Below are 13,580 nucleotides of genomic sequence, written 5' to 3' on the forward strand. Positions count from 1 at the left end.
TAATTTCTATAATAATATACAATAAAATTATACTCTATATAATACAAATATTTTTTTCAAGTTTTCTATAGTCATACTATACAAATTTTAGAATTTTTTTTACTTCAAATAGAAATCTATTTTTGAGGTTTTGACCATATCGACCAAATCGGCCTCGGTAGACTAGCGCCGTCTCCACAATTTGACAATTTATGTTATCAAGACTTCAAACATCAGACCGACCATCTACAATAAAGACAATCTGTCTTGAGCATCATACGTGCACAAGACAAGACATATTCATTTCTCATATTGTCACTCCAGCACAACGCAGGAGATACAATGCCACCAACATACCAACTCGTAGTTTTGTGGCAAGGCAATTCCTTTGGTGTCAATTAACAGGTTGATGAATCGTAGGATTCTTTCTACGACCTAGGTAGGCATTGAAACCGAAATGTATGAAGTATCAGAAGGAAACATTGGTCGAAGACTCAATGTTAAACAACAACAGTTGTTCCCAAATAATATTATGATCGAATCCATCGCAGTACGAGACATCACTGTCTCATCACACCATGGACATTGGCCGTTACCGATGTCTCATCCTCGAATCAAAATACTGAACCAAGATACCGATATCGAGAACATCCTACCTAATTACTTCCGAATTCTAGTAGATGGAAAGCGTCTCAGATACATTACAATTGATCCTGGAACCTATCTCGCAAGAGATCTCTGCTCCCCTTCTCTTCTCTCAAAGAAATTACCTCCTTTGCCATCCGAAGGAAATGCCGAAAGTTGGAACCTGGCCCGAATCTCTCTAGTAGGTGGAATTCCAACTGTGGTTGAAGCTTTCAAAGCTGCCCTCCCTACAATTGATAGCTCATGGTTTCCTAAGCCAATAAGTCATATTGACTATCTCTCGCTCGAATTTATTCGAAAACTAGAACCCAATGTGCATCTGGTATCATCCGCAGCCTTCAACAGACCAGTCATTGCTAAAGTCGCCAACTTCTACTGGGAGACAGACTACATCGCTGAAATCCAAGTATATTCTTGGCTACATAATCGTAACATCTCTATCCCCAAGTTTCTTGGATATATAACTGAAGCTGGACGCGTGATAGGTTTGCTAACGGAAAATGTTGAAGGTAGGAGAGCTACGATTGCCGCCCTATCTCTTTGCCAGACTCTCATCAAACAATTACACAAATTGGGGATTATACATGGTTCTTTAGATGAAAACAAGTTCTTGATATCGCAAGGTAAAGCGGTTTTGGTAAATTTCGATACTGCAGACCGATTTAAAAACAAAAAGATAATGAAGAAAGAAATGTAGCTGTTTGTAGAGAAACTGCAAGCTGCAAATGTGACATGTTCGAATTGAGCATTTTACCCCTCTATATCAGCAAATATATTGTTTATATTCCAGATGAATATTAAACTACTGTATAGCTAAAAAATTATAATATCCCCAACTTGAACTTCAAGCTTCTCGATCCTTTTTGAAGCTCATCGTTTGTTACAATGTAACTGGTATTAGAATCAAAAGGGGAACTTAGTCTTAGCGATACCTCGGCCTGAAGCGACGAATTGTGGAGAATCGATCATGATTATCACTGACAAATGCGTGTGAATTGCGCCACTGTGATCGTGATCTTTACCTGCAAAAGTCTTATGATTCACACCTTTGGAACTTTACTGAGTATTAGAGATATAGATACATCTACGTAATAATTTGCCGGTCCGTAACTATTCTGTTCAAAATATTCATTCTCGAATCTAATAACTGGTATCATATGTTATGTGTGAGTCTGCAATTGGTGGCGGTTATTTCATCTCAAGCTCCAGTTTTTTTCACTCCATCGACTTGAGACTAGGATACGATAACCTTACCCAGCGACGAATCTTTATCGATACAAATAATCGTTCGAGTCTCTTAAATCTCATTGCATTTATTCAAATGCATCTACATAGCTGTACAAGACTACAGTAAAAAGGTTAAAGTCATTCACAAAACCTCCCAAAAACATGGCAACCTCTCAGCCCGGTCTAAACGGTCAACAAGATCTCCAAGATCACACCCCCAATCAAGGACTCTCTACATTATCACTCTCTTCCCAAACCGTACACGCCGACGATTTCCTCAACAAAGGTCAAGATGTTGCACCACCTCTACACGTTTCCACCACTTTCCGCTACAGTAATAATCCAGACGACCTCGTTGCAATAGGTGAGCTAGATGTGAGTACCCCCGCCGTCCTATCAAACACTGCAATCACATGATCTACCTGTTCAGCACACTATCTCCCTCCTATCTTCCAAATCTCATAACTAACACCACATGATAGCCAAACGCACCACACGATAGCCACGTCTATTCCCGCATCAGCGCCCCCACCACCACCCGCTTCGAAGCAATCCTAAGCAACATCCTCAAAGGCCCCACTCTCACATACACAACCGGACTCTCCGCCTTCCACGCCTCTCTCGTCTATCTCAACCCCAAACGCATTTCCATCGGCGAAGGCTACCACGGCTGCCACGGCGTCATAGACGTACACACCAAACTGACCGGGCTCCAAAAACTCCCTTTCGATTGTCCCGCCGAGGATCTCCACCCCGGCGACATCATCCACGTGGAAACTCCACTAAACCCCCAAGGCACCGCCTACAACCTCGCCTCTTTTGCCGAGAAAGCGCATTCGCGCGGCGCGTTCCTATCCGTCGATGCGACGTTTGCGCCGCCGCCTCTGCAGGATCCGTTTCTCTGGGGTGCGGATATCGTTATGCATAGCGGTACCAAGTATATTGGCGGTCATTCCGATATGCTCTGTGGTATTCTCACTGTGAATCCCAAACACGTTGCAGATGGTTGGTTTCAGGGGCTGCAGAAAGAGCGAGTGGTGCTGGGGAATGTGATGGGGTCGATGGAAGGATGGCTTGGGATCCGCAGTGTTCGAACGCTGGAAATTCGCGTCAAGCAGCAATCGGCGTCGGCGCAGAATCTCGTTTTCTGGTTAGATAGTGCTTTGAAAGCTAATGATCTCGAAGCAGAGGTGGTGAGGAAGGCAGTGCTCAAAGTTGAACATGCAAGTTTGCAGGAAGAGGATATTAAGGATGGGTGGCTATTGAAGCAGATGCCAAATGGGTTTGGACCGGTATTTTCCATCGTCTTGAAAGAAGTAGGTTTTGCGAAGAAGTTACCCAGTAAGTTGGAATTGTTCCATCACGCTACGAGTTTGGGCGGTGTAGAGAGTTTGATTGAGTGGAGGGCAATGTCAGATGCAACTGTTGATCAGAGATTATTACGGGTCAGTGTAGGAATTGAGGGCTGGGAGGATTTAAGAGATGATCTGTTGCAAGCCTTCAAGTCATTAGTAGATGGGAAATAGAATCTTGGAAGGGGAATGTGAATATTAGAGCCCATTTGACACACATCTTATGAACAAATATGGTAATACTAAGTATACTATTGCATTTATCACAGATCACATCGCATATCAGGAAGTGAGTTATTGGCTGCACTATTGATTATGAGTAGAGAGTTCAAAGGACTCTATATCTCTTAATATACAACGAGCATTAGCGCCTGATTCTATGCTCTATTTTGGTGAGAAGAGGTCACCTGGTGACTGCAATTCCCCTATCATCTTAGTTTCCTCCACCAGAATCCTTTACGCGGTCTAGCCTGGTGAAATGCTACTGTGAGGTGGTACTTTCAAGTTATGCTATAAGCCAGCAGGGCCCCACAGCCTAAACCTTCATCTTCTCAAACATCTCTACGGTCTCTCGTAATGCATGTAATCTTGCATCGATATCTCGCTCCCGGTTCTGGTAAAATTGAATAGTATCGGAACCTTTGCTTAGCTCTGCTTTGATGGTATGCACATCAACTTGTTCTTTTCTTGCTTCATCTATCTTCATTCTGAACTTTTCAGCCTCCTTCGCAGCATCTTGTATGCGATTATTGACTTCAAGATAAACGTTTGCATCAGCTGAAACAGGGAAAACTGCACAGTAAGTAAGTTTGCTTTCTCCAGCCTTAGCAACACTGATCTTTACTGGTGTCTTGCGACGGATTGCGCAGAGTGATTGAATCGTAGGGAGTTGCGCCGAAACAGTATCGTATGACATTTGATTAAGGCAGGAGATATGAACCACTCCTTCGTCCCTAACAGCGTAGTCTTCCAACAGTGAACGAATACCTTTAGAGCAGCCTAGTACAAGCTCATAAGCTACCTCGGATTTCGTGTCATGAAAGGATGGCTCATACTGTGGATATTCAGCGATTGTGATTGAAGGTGTGTTGTCGTTTGGTCTGCGTGGTAGCCGCTGCCAGAGCTCTTCGGCCAAGAAGGGCATAAAGGGAGATAAAAGTCGCAAGCCATGTTCGATTGTCGTATACAATGTATCCATAGCTGAGCGAGCGTCTTCCGGTGTACCATTTGAGATGATCGATTTTGAGTTCTCAATGTAGATATCAAACAACTCATCGTACAAGTACCGTTGACTAATCTTGGTCGATAGTCCGAACCTACGCTCTTCTAGTGCCTGATTAATTTGTTTCACAGCTGTGTTCATCTTTGTTAAGATCCATCGCTCTGGTAGGCTCTCCTTCCCTGTCAAAGCACTGCTCTCTCGAGGAACGAAATCAGTACCAAGCTTTCCAAGGACATATTTCGTGGCCTGATAGATCTTGTTACAGAATCTCGAGGAGCCAGTCATCGTTCTCATATCAATTTTCATGTCGCTGCCAGATGATTGAGTCTGACTTATGAGCGAGAACCGCAAAACATCAGCTCCAAATTTCGGGATGCCTTGTGGAAAGGCTTTCTTTTGGTATTTGATGGCATCCTTGACTTCATTCTGAGGCAAATTGCCATGGAGCAACTTTTGATGCAACTCCTCTAGGCTGATTCCATCAAGGATATCTATCGGGTCGATAACGTTGCCAAGAGACTTTGACATTTTTCGGCCTTCATTATCGCGTACCAAACCATGACAGAAGACTTCAGTAAAGGGCACCTTTCCGGTCAATTTCAGAGAGAACATGATCATACGACTGACCCAGACTGGCATGATATCCCAACCTGTCTCCAAGGTCGTAGTCGGAAAGTAACTTTCGAGATCCGACGTCTTTTCTGGCCATCCAAGGGTGGCAAACGGCCAAAGTGCGGAGCTGAACCAGGTATCTAACACATCATTATCTTGCCTGAGTGTCACTTTCTTGCCAGGGAATTTTCGCTCTGCCTTTTCCCGAGCTTCGCTTTCTGTCCGACCACATACCCAGTGCTCCTCATCAGCATCGTTCCCACAGTCTTCACCCTCAATACTGATTGCCCAGACCGGTATTCGATGACCCCACCATAGCTGTCTCGACAGGCACCAGTCCTCAGGGTCTTGCATTCGTTCCAAGAATAGGTCCTTTTGTGTCTTTGGTTGAATAACGATTTCGCCATTTTTCACTACTTCCATTGCAGCCTTCGACAATGCTTTCGTTCGCATCCACCATTGGGGTATCAGGAACGGCTCAATAATATCCCCGGATCGGCTGCAAATCGGCACAACCATCTTATTCGGCTCTTGTTTCGTATAGAGGCCGAGTTTCTTGAGTTCGTTGATAACACCGTACCTCGCATTGAATCTTTTCTCTCCAGCAAAAGGACCAGCATTGCTATTGAGAGTACCATCTTTGTTCAAAATGTTGATGAATGGCAGGTTGTGTTTTTTGCCCAAATCGAAATCATTATGATCATGAGCAGGTGTTAGCTTGACAGCGCCAGTTCCAAATTCTCTGTCAACGTATTCGTCGGCGACGATCTTAAGCTTTCTATCAGGAACAAACGGATGTTGCGCAGTCTTGCCAATGAAATCCTTATATCGATCGTCCTGAGGATGCACGGCAATGCCAGTATCACCCAGCATTGTCTCTGGTCTTGTTGTTGCAACTTCAATGGTCTGATCAGACCCCTCAATTGGATACTTGAAATATGTCAATGTTCCAAATTCGATCTTTTTATCATAACCTGGCACACTAAGTTTGGTACTTCCTTGGAGCTCCTTTTGGTCAACTTCGAGCGTGGATATAGACGTAGAGAGGCTACATGACCAATGTACAAGCTTATTAGCTCGGTAGATGAGACCTTCCTCGAAAAACCGCACGAAAGTCTCATTGACCGCTTTGGAAAATGGCTCACTCCTTGTGTAGGCAATGCGGTCCCAGTCTGGAGAGATACCTAGTCTGCGAATCGTTTTGATAATCGCATCTTGATAAACCTCCTTCCAGTCCTCACATAGCTGTACAAATTCATCCCTTGTAAAATCCTGCTTCTTAGACTTTCCATCTTTCGGATGTTTGGCAAGCTGCTTCTCGACAACAGCTTGGGTCGCAATGCCTGCATGATCGCAGCCGGGGATGTAGAGTGTTGAGTGACCTTGCATACGATGTAATCTAGTAAGGGTATCTTGTAATGAGACTGCTAGGGCATGTCCAATATGTAATCTGCCTGTGACCTGCGACTAGTGTTAGCAGATAGCCATATTACCAATACATATATCAGCTCACACATTGGGTGGTGGCATAGCAATGACGTATTTTCCTTTCGGCTTAAGGCTGCCATCGTGCTCTGTTTGTGGTTTGAAAAGTCCCTGCTTCTCCCAAAAGCTATACCAGGAGGATTCGACGACATTGGGTAAATAAGTGTTGTGGAATTCGTCATCAAATGGCTTTAAAATCTTTCTCTGTCCATCTGGTGTCTCATCGACCCAGTCGTTCGATTGGACGAACTTCTTACGCTTCAAGTTTTGCTCGATTTTGTTGGCGAGTCTCTCATGCTTTAATCGCTGGTTTCCGCTGACGGGTTCCGCCTGAGTAGAAACCATTCGCAACGGTACACGCAAGGGCACCAACCGGTGCCCAAGGTGGAAACCGCAATTGCGAATGCTGTATCTTGCCCGCATATTCGATGTTAGTCGAAATCATATGTCAATAAGCTCGAGATCTTTTTTATATCAACCCCACTACGCGTGCGCATATAAAAAGTCGCGAGACATAAATTTCCTCAGTTTAGTCACATTGAGTTGTATACCTCGTACATAAACTAATAAGTAATGAGAGGTGATTGGAAATGGATATGGATATGTGTAAGAATTGCCTTTTCGTGGCAATGGAAAATCAATAGATGCTAAGTAGCTACTAGATAGGTTTAAAAGATGTATAGTATTGTATGATGATTGAGTGTATGATTAAAATAATCCCTGTCCTGCTCTTAACGATAACTGAAGCTAGCGCTACTTGATAGAAGCCGCCTACTGCTCTACTGCTCTACTACGACCATACAGACAACCCCAGCTCCTACTCTACCTCTCATGACAATGGCAATCACAATGAAAACGTCCATACGAAGTACCACATACAAATTGAACTATTCTTATAAAGTCGTGCAACCTATCAGTATGAAACCAAGGAAGCTGTAAGTTCATCTGCCGCCCTTTCCATAACAGAAGAGGTGATCATGATCATGATCTGGCACATTCATATTCTCATACACCAACACGGCTGTCTCTTTTTGCAGCCATCAATACTTCTCTCATTGTACAAACCACTGTCGTGAAAGCTTAGCCACATGTGTACCGGTAGGTAGTAGATATTACTGTTCCGAGACACCACCTCACACTCTAAATACTGATAGTCGGTCAAGAGCCTGACTACTCTGTATTAGATACTAAAAGAGGTCCCTCTCTTACGATGTATTACTTTCATCTAAGATAGATAGGCGAGCTCATACTTCGTAGATACAAATTAATAACAAAAACTAAAGTATCAACCGGGACTTTCTCGGGAATTAAAACCACACCGTTCACCAATATCTCGGCTCGGGCAGATGTTACCGCGAAGTCTGCTCGTATGCCAAGGAAGCACAACCCCGCAAACTCTCGCAGATCACAACCGTTTGACTAAGAGCACCACAATGACAACAAGCAAGTGCAGTTGTGCAAACAAGGTGTTCACTGTTCAGTAGTCCATCTCTTGTGCCATCATCCATCCGATGGATAGCAAATGACCTTTTGGTCTGCATCTGCCCTGACATGGGTATGGACGAATCGATGGAATTGCAACGAATCGTCCGGCCGTATACTTTACGCCTTCCTCTATTGAGTCACGCGTGGAGCTTTACAAAAGCATAATGATCTCACGCGCCAGTGACTAGTTTTTAAACCAGCATGGTTGTGTGGTGAATTGGGAGGAGATCGCGGGGTAAACAACTCAATACATCTTGTACCTGATTAACCGATGTTGGCCAGACTTGCATGTATATACGATCATGTCCCTTCAGAGGTTACTTGGGTTAGGATTCATTTGCACTTACTGTAGGGAATAAGTACACCAATTCTCCTCTTTCAATGATTTCAAGTCTAGACCCTCAATTCAAATCAAAGGTTCTAGAGTATTCCAAACTATCATGAGAGTCTCCTCTAATAATGTCGCCGTCACGGCTACATGCTTGCTCTCTACAGTTCAAGCACAATGTCCAGATTACTCTCAATATTCTCTCACCCAACATCCACCTCTGAGCAGTGGGAGATATGCATTATCATCGATGCGACCAGAACCAGCATGTCGGACCTTCAACTCCTCAATTGTAGAGAAAACCATTAGTGATATGGAGTCTGTGATTGCAGATCCTGATCTCTACCGCATTTTCCAAAACTCATATCCCAATTCTCTCGACACAGCTGTGAAATGGAGAGGCTATGCAGCCGACAACGCGGAAGAAGAATTGACATTCTTGATCACGGGAGATATCGATGCGATGTGGCTACGAGATTCAGCAAACCAGATGCAAAGCTACTTGTCATTATTGACAAATGATTCATCTCACGATTCCCTTGCAAGTCTCTATCGAGGTGTCATCAATCTCCAAGCTCGATATATTCTCGAAGCACCATACTGCAATTCCTTCCAAGCACCCACCGAAAGTGGAATTCCACCACAGCAAAACCAACCAACCCCAGATAACTTTACTCCTGCCGAGTCCACCAGTATCGTCTTTGAGTGTAAATACGAGTTAGACTCTTTAGCTGCATTTTTGGAGATCTCAAGCGACTATTACGATGCTACGGGTGATATCACCTTTTTCCAAAAATTCAATTGGGTCAATGCTATTGAGACGATTCTCTCCACAACGGAAGGACTTTTGATCGGAACATATTCTGCAAATGGTAGTGTTAACACAAGTCCATATACATGGCAACGAGAATCAACCAGTTCAACCGAGACACTGAGTAATACTGGAGCTGGAAATCCCGTTCAAGAAGGCACTGGACTGATACGATCTGCATTCAGACCCAGTGACGATGCGTGAGTATTATCCCCCAACTTCAAAGACGTTATAGAAGCTTACAATATCTCACAATAGAACCATCTACCAACTCTTCATCCCCGCCAACATGATGTTCTCACGCTACCTCGAATCATGCAGTAAAATCATGGCCAAAATCTACGGCCAACGAGATCTCTCCGACCACATGCACACCTTCGCAAGTAGCATCCGAGCTGCTATCACCAAACACGGTATTGTGAATGATCCCGTCTACGGAAAAGTATATGCCTACGAAGTCGATGGATTCGGCTCCGGTAAGTCATTCATCTCTCATCTTTCAAACTCCCAAATTAAAAACCATCATCTAACGAGATAAACATCAGCAAATCGGATGGATGACGCCAATATTCCTTCTCTCCTCGCAGCTCCTTTCCTAGGCTATCTAAGCGCAAACGATACCATCTACCAAAACACCCGCAAGTTTATCCTCTCGAAAGATAATCCCTATTTCATGCGCGGTCCCGTTATCAACGCGTAAGTTTTATCCCTCTCCCCCTCCCCCTCCCTTCCCCCAATTTTTCACTAACACCCCCTCCCCAGCGTCGGCGGCCCGCACGTTGGTCCCGGCCACGCCTGGCCCATGCCCAGCATAATCCGCATCCTCACCTCCTCCTCCCCCACCGAAATCTACAGCTCCCTCAAGGAAATCGTCAGCAGCACTGACGGACTCGGTCTGATCCACGAATCGATCAATTCGTTTGATCAGCATCAGTGGACTCGTCAGTGGTTTAGTTGGGCGAATGGTTTGTTTGGTCAGATGATTTTGGATTTGCATAGGAGGGGTGGGGATGTGGGTGCGGTGTTGGGCATGAGTTTTCAGTAGGGGGTTTTTCTGATCTGTATTAGTGAGAGGGAGAGAAGGGAGAGGGAGAAAAGGATGGTGGATAATGAAGGAATAGGTAATAGGTAATAGGCACGATGATTCTCGATTCTCGGCAACTAACTCACTTCAATTGATAAAAATATAATCACAATTATATACGATGCATAACAAACTACCCTACTTAATTCTTTACTCTTTACACTTTATGCATAGGTACACATGGTTGTAATTTCAAGTATGTTCATCGACATCAATCAACTCCGAAGTTATGGGTATCAACTACCAAGGTATACAGACATTGCATATATATTCCCATCGCCAGCAAAGTATATTGAATCCCATACCATATCTATATACTGCATCTCACAAATCACAAACCATATAACAACAAGAACACAGTTTGGGCAAGAAGTAATTCATTGAAAGGCAAAGAGTTAAAGTCTATTTATTGCACAGCTCCGTAAACAAGATTCCCATAATTTTATCTTCCTTTGCCTTTTCTTCTCCCGCTGCCACTCCCACTCCCAATCACAGGTGCAGGTCTCCTAGTAATTATTCGTTCTCGTTCCTCCGGAAAAACTTGTACTCCTCTTGCTAGCTCATCGCTTGAATCCGATTCTTCACTACTGTCAGGAATAGTTATGACCTCTCTTTCTCCCCTCGGAGAAGTGCGATGTCTGAGGGATGAATCAGAAGGGATCCTGTCGGTGGCAGCATAGCCCTGTGGTGGACTACGTTGAACGGAAGTATAAGCAATATCGGCAGGGCCGGAATAATTATGGCGACCTGAAGATGATTGTGTGTACTGTTGCGGGACGGGTGGTGGCTGATCAGCGGTAACCTGGTAATCAAAGGGATCAGCAACATGGTATTGAGAAGAAAGAGAAGTCCGTTTGTTATTGGTGGAATGCCAGCTTTCTTCTTCGGGTAAGGAACGACGAGGACTGTTGTGATGGGAAGTGGGACGCATGCCGTCAGAGAAATGTCGACTCGTACCTGGAGGTGAATGGCCATGACCTGCTGATGAACGAGAACGAGATGTGCCTCTGTCCGAAGGAAGGTAACCACCTATTGGAGTATACGAAGGTCCATCTGGTCCATCAACAACGATTCCAGGTCCCGCGGCAGCACTGTGTAAAGAACTACCGGATTTTCTTTTCGACTTTCTTTTCTTTGGATCACTGGCTGGCTTGGGGTCCATAAGAGATGCAATATCAACAGTTTTTCGATCGCTTCGTCGTTTCTTTTCAGCTCCACTTCCACTGCTTCCTTTTTTGGCAGCTTTCGCGGCAGCAGCGGCTTGCATACGAATTCGTCGGCGTTCCAAGGCATCAAGCTCTTCTTGCGTGAGCTTCACATCTTGTCTTCCCTTTTCTTGAGCGCGTCGAATACGAGCTAGAGCACCTTGTACTATTGATTCCTCGTTATCCCCTCGTAAAGCTAATTGTTTGTCACCACCTTCATGGTAGTCTGAATATTCGGAATCGGACTCGGAAGATCGCTCGGCCTCGTCGTAAGAATAACCTCGCCTAGGCCTTGTGTTTGAAGAAATATCTATACCCGTGAAATGAAGTGGATCGCTTGCAAATCGTCTCTCGCCCAAATGTAACCCAACGCCTTGTGTATCTGTATCACCCTCGCTATCAAGCTCCTCGACACGCGACTGTTGCCAATGTCCTTGATCCTGCTCCCACTGCCTCCTTCTCCTGCTCCCCTTCGCCCCTGATGGTCTTCCCCATTGGGGCATAGATTTGGGAGATTGCGGCCGACCGTCTAGACCGCCTCCCCGGAAAAAGCCTCATCGATTGGTTTGTCCATGAATGAGGCATGTCCTATGATGCTAACTCCACTTGCTCCGATGAGCCAGAGAAGTGTTGTGAATGGTGACGCAATGATTCCAAGAGGAACTGCGACAATTAAAAGACCAGTGTAAAGCTGCGAGGATGTAGCTTGGAAACCAGCAAAGTTCAAATCTTGGCCTTCGAGCTTTCCAATAGCCCACATTCCTCCTACAGCGAGAATGATATCGAACAAGAGTAGGAGATTGGTGAGCAAGCTGTAGATACTAAGCATGATGAACAATGCAAAGTAGTTGCTGGCGAAGTGTCCAAGATTATAGTTAACTCTGGACTGAACTTCACCAAAGTTTGCCGGCTTGGAAAGGCGTTTGAAATCGAAGAATTCATTGACAGGCTTGAGGTTGGCAAATCTCGTAGAAAGAGATTGTGCTCGCACACCGGAAAATCTGTCGGACAGATTAAATCTGGACGAAATCATGTCGAAGGGGATGTTGATCCGAGACATGATGTCTGTTGGTGAGAAGAATCCAAATGTTTGAAGGAACTTTGATAAATGTAGAAGGCTAGTTTGCGAATCGCTGAAGAATTGTTCAAGATTCTTGTATTTTCAATGGGGTTGTGAAGAAGGAAGAAGGATGGGTAAGAAGTCCGAAGATAAATCTTTTCCCTTGAAGTGTCTTTGTTTCAGAGATCTGTCAATATATATAAAAAGCTCTGGTCAGCATTCGTCATCAAATAGGCAGGAGATAATGGATGCAAGCCAGAGAGAAATCGCGAGTGAATGAATATCAATTGGTCATAATAGAAAGACTTACGAATGAGTTGCGTACGTGAGTGTAGAAGTGAATGAATATTCAAGAGATCAATCTTTTATTAATAGATGATGCACTTGATTTTCTCTGCGTAGAGTAACTTTCGTGATAAATTTTATCCCTTAAGGAAACAAACGAACGATTGGCCCCTTACACCTTCTGCAAATGATCCCCAGCAAGAGCTGCCGGGGAGGAAGATTAGGAATTTTCAAAAGCCTCAATAGAGGAAGAGTCCGGGCGTTCAGCCAGGGGGGGGTTAAATAAGGGATCTGAAACACATGCAGATTCGAGAAGTTCCGTCGTCAAACTTTGTATAGAAGATCTTCTGGAAGAGAAGAAGATGAAGAGTTGAGAAGGGGAAGGGGAAGGGGAAGGGGAAGGGGAAGGGAAGAAGATGAATGGAGAGTTCCAAGTGGGATCAGTAGTAATCAGTAGTACAGATTTTAATATGGGTTGCGGTGAAGCTTTGGGTAAACCGATTTAGAACTTGGAAGGCTCGGAAGGCGATGGACGATGGACGATGGACGAGTAAGTACGAGTATGTACGAGAGATGGAAGGGATGGAGGGATGGAGGGATGAGACTCATGAGAGAGAAGCGTGCAGATTGGAAAAGCGTGTACTTGCATAATGCATGAAGCCATCTCAAGACTAATCCACTCGTTCCTGTTTATCATTGGAGACAGCAAGGCAGAGAACCTTGGAGATCATACATAGAATTATACACCCAAGTACATAAATTTGTGCAACTATGAGATTTGCCCATCGCTCAACCTATGG

At 44.5% G+C, this 13,580-nt stretch overlaps 6 protein-coding genes across 6 annotated transcripts; 3 read left to right on the forward strand and 3 right to left on the reverse strand.

Annotated features, from left to right (window-relative positions):
• Window positions 1–436: 436 nt before the first annotated feature.
• EAF01_009807 (uncharacterized protein) lies at window positions 437–1,321 on the forward strand (the record flags this gene model as incomplete). Its single annotated transcript, XM_038918063.1, has 1 exon — window positions 437–1,321. The coding sequence occupies one exon, from the start codon at window positions 437–439 to the stop codon at window positions 1,319–1,321; it is 885 nt and encodes a 294-aa protein (XP_038766033.1).
• Window positions 1,322–2,013: 692 nt separating this feature from the next.
• EAF01_009808 (uncharacterized protein) lies at window positions 2,014–3,377 on the forward strand (the record flags this gene model as incomplete). Its single annotated transcript, XM_038918064.1, has 2 exons — window positions 2,014–2,226; window positions 2,334–3,377. The coding sequence occupies 2 exons, from the start codon at window positions 2,014–2,016 to the stop codon at window positions 3,375–3,377; spliced, it is 1,257 nt and encodes a 418-aa protein (XP_038766034.1).
• Window positions 3,378–3,502: 125 nt separating this feature from the next.
• On the reverse strand, window positions 3,503–7,169 carry EAF01_009809 (uncharacterized protein). Its single transcript, XM_038918065.1, has 2 exons — window positions 6,553–7,169; window positions 3,503–6,498 (listed from the first exon to the last, which is right to left on the reverse strand). Exons 1-2 carry the CDS (start codon window positions 6,943–6,945, stop codon window positions 3,739–3,741), a joined length of 3,153 nt encoding a protein of 1,050 aa, XP_038766035.1. The 5' UTR covers window positions 6,946–7,169; the 3' UTR covers window positions 3,503–3,738.
• A 1,278-nt stretch (window positions 7,170–8,447) lies between these two features.
• Window positions 8,448–10,191, forward strand: EAF01_009810 (uncharacterized protein; the record flags this gene model as incomplete). The annotated part of the gene is made up of 4 exons (XM_038918066.1): window positions 8,448–9,346; window positions 9,405–9,622; window positions 9,692–9,842; window positions 9,909–10,191. The coding sequence occupies 4 exons, from the start codon at window positions 8,448–8,450 to the stop codon at window positions 10,189–10,191; spliced, it is 1,551 nt and encodes a 516-aa protein (XP_038766036.1).
• A 481-nt stretch (window positions 10,192–10,672) lies between these two features.
• On the reverse strand, window positions 10,673–11,938 carry EAF01_009811 (uncharacterized protein; the record flags this gene model as incomplete). The annotated part of the gene is made up of 1 exon (XM_038918067.1): window positions 10,673–11,938. One exon carries the CDS (start codon window positions 11,936–11,938, stop codon window positions 10,673–10,675), a length of 1,266 nt encoding a protein of 421 aa, XP_038766037.1.
• Window positions 11,939–11,964: 26 nt separating this feature from the next.
• Window positions 11,965–12,495, reverse strand: EAF01_009812 (uncharacterized protein; the record flags this gene model as incomplete). Its single annotated transcript, XM_038918068.1, has 1 exon — window positions 11,965–12,495. The coding sequence occupies one exon, from the start codon at window positions 12,493–12,495 to the stop codon at window positions 11,965–11,967; it is 531 nt and encodes a 176-aa protein (XP_038766038.1).
• Window positions 12,496–13,580: the final 1,085 nt, after the last annotated feature.

This window comes from Botrytis porri, assembly GCF_014898465.1.
Source record: "Botrytis porri strain MUCL 3234 chromosome Unknown BPOR_015, whole genome shotgun sequence".
In the NCBI taxonomy this organism is placed as follows: Eukaryota; Fungi; Ascomycota; class Leotiomycetes; order Helotiales; family Sclerotiniaceae; genus Botrytis; species Botrytis porri.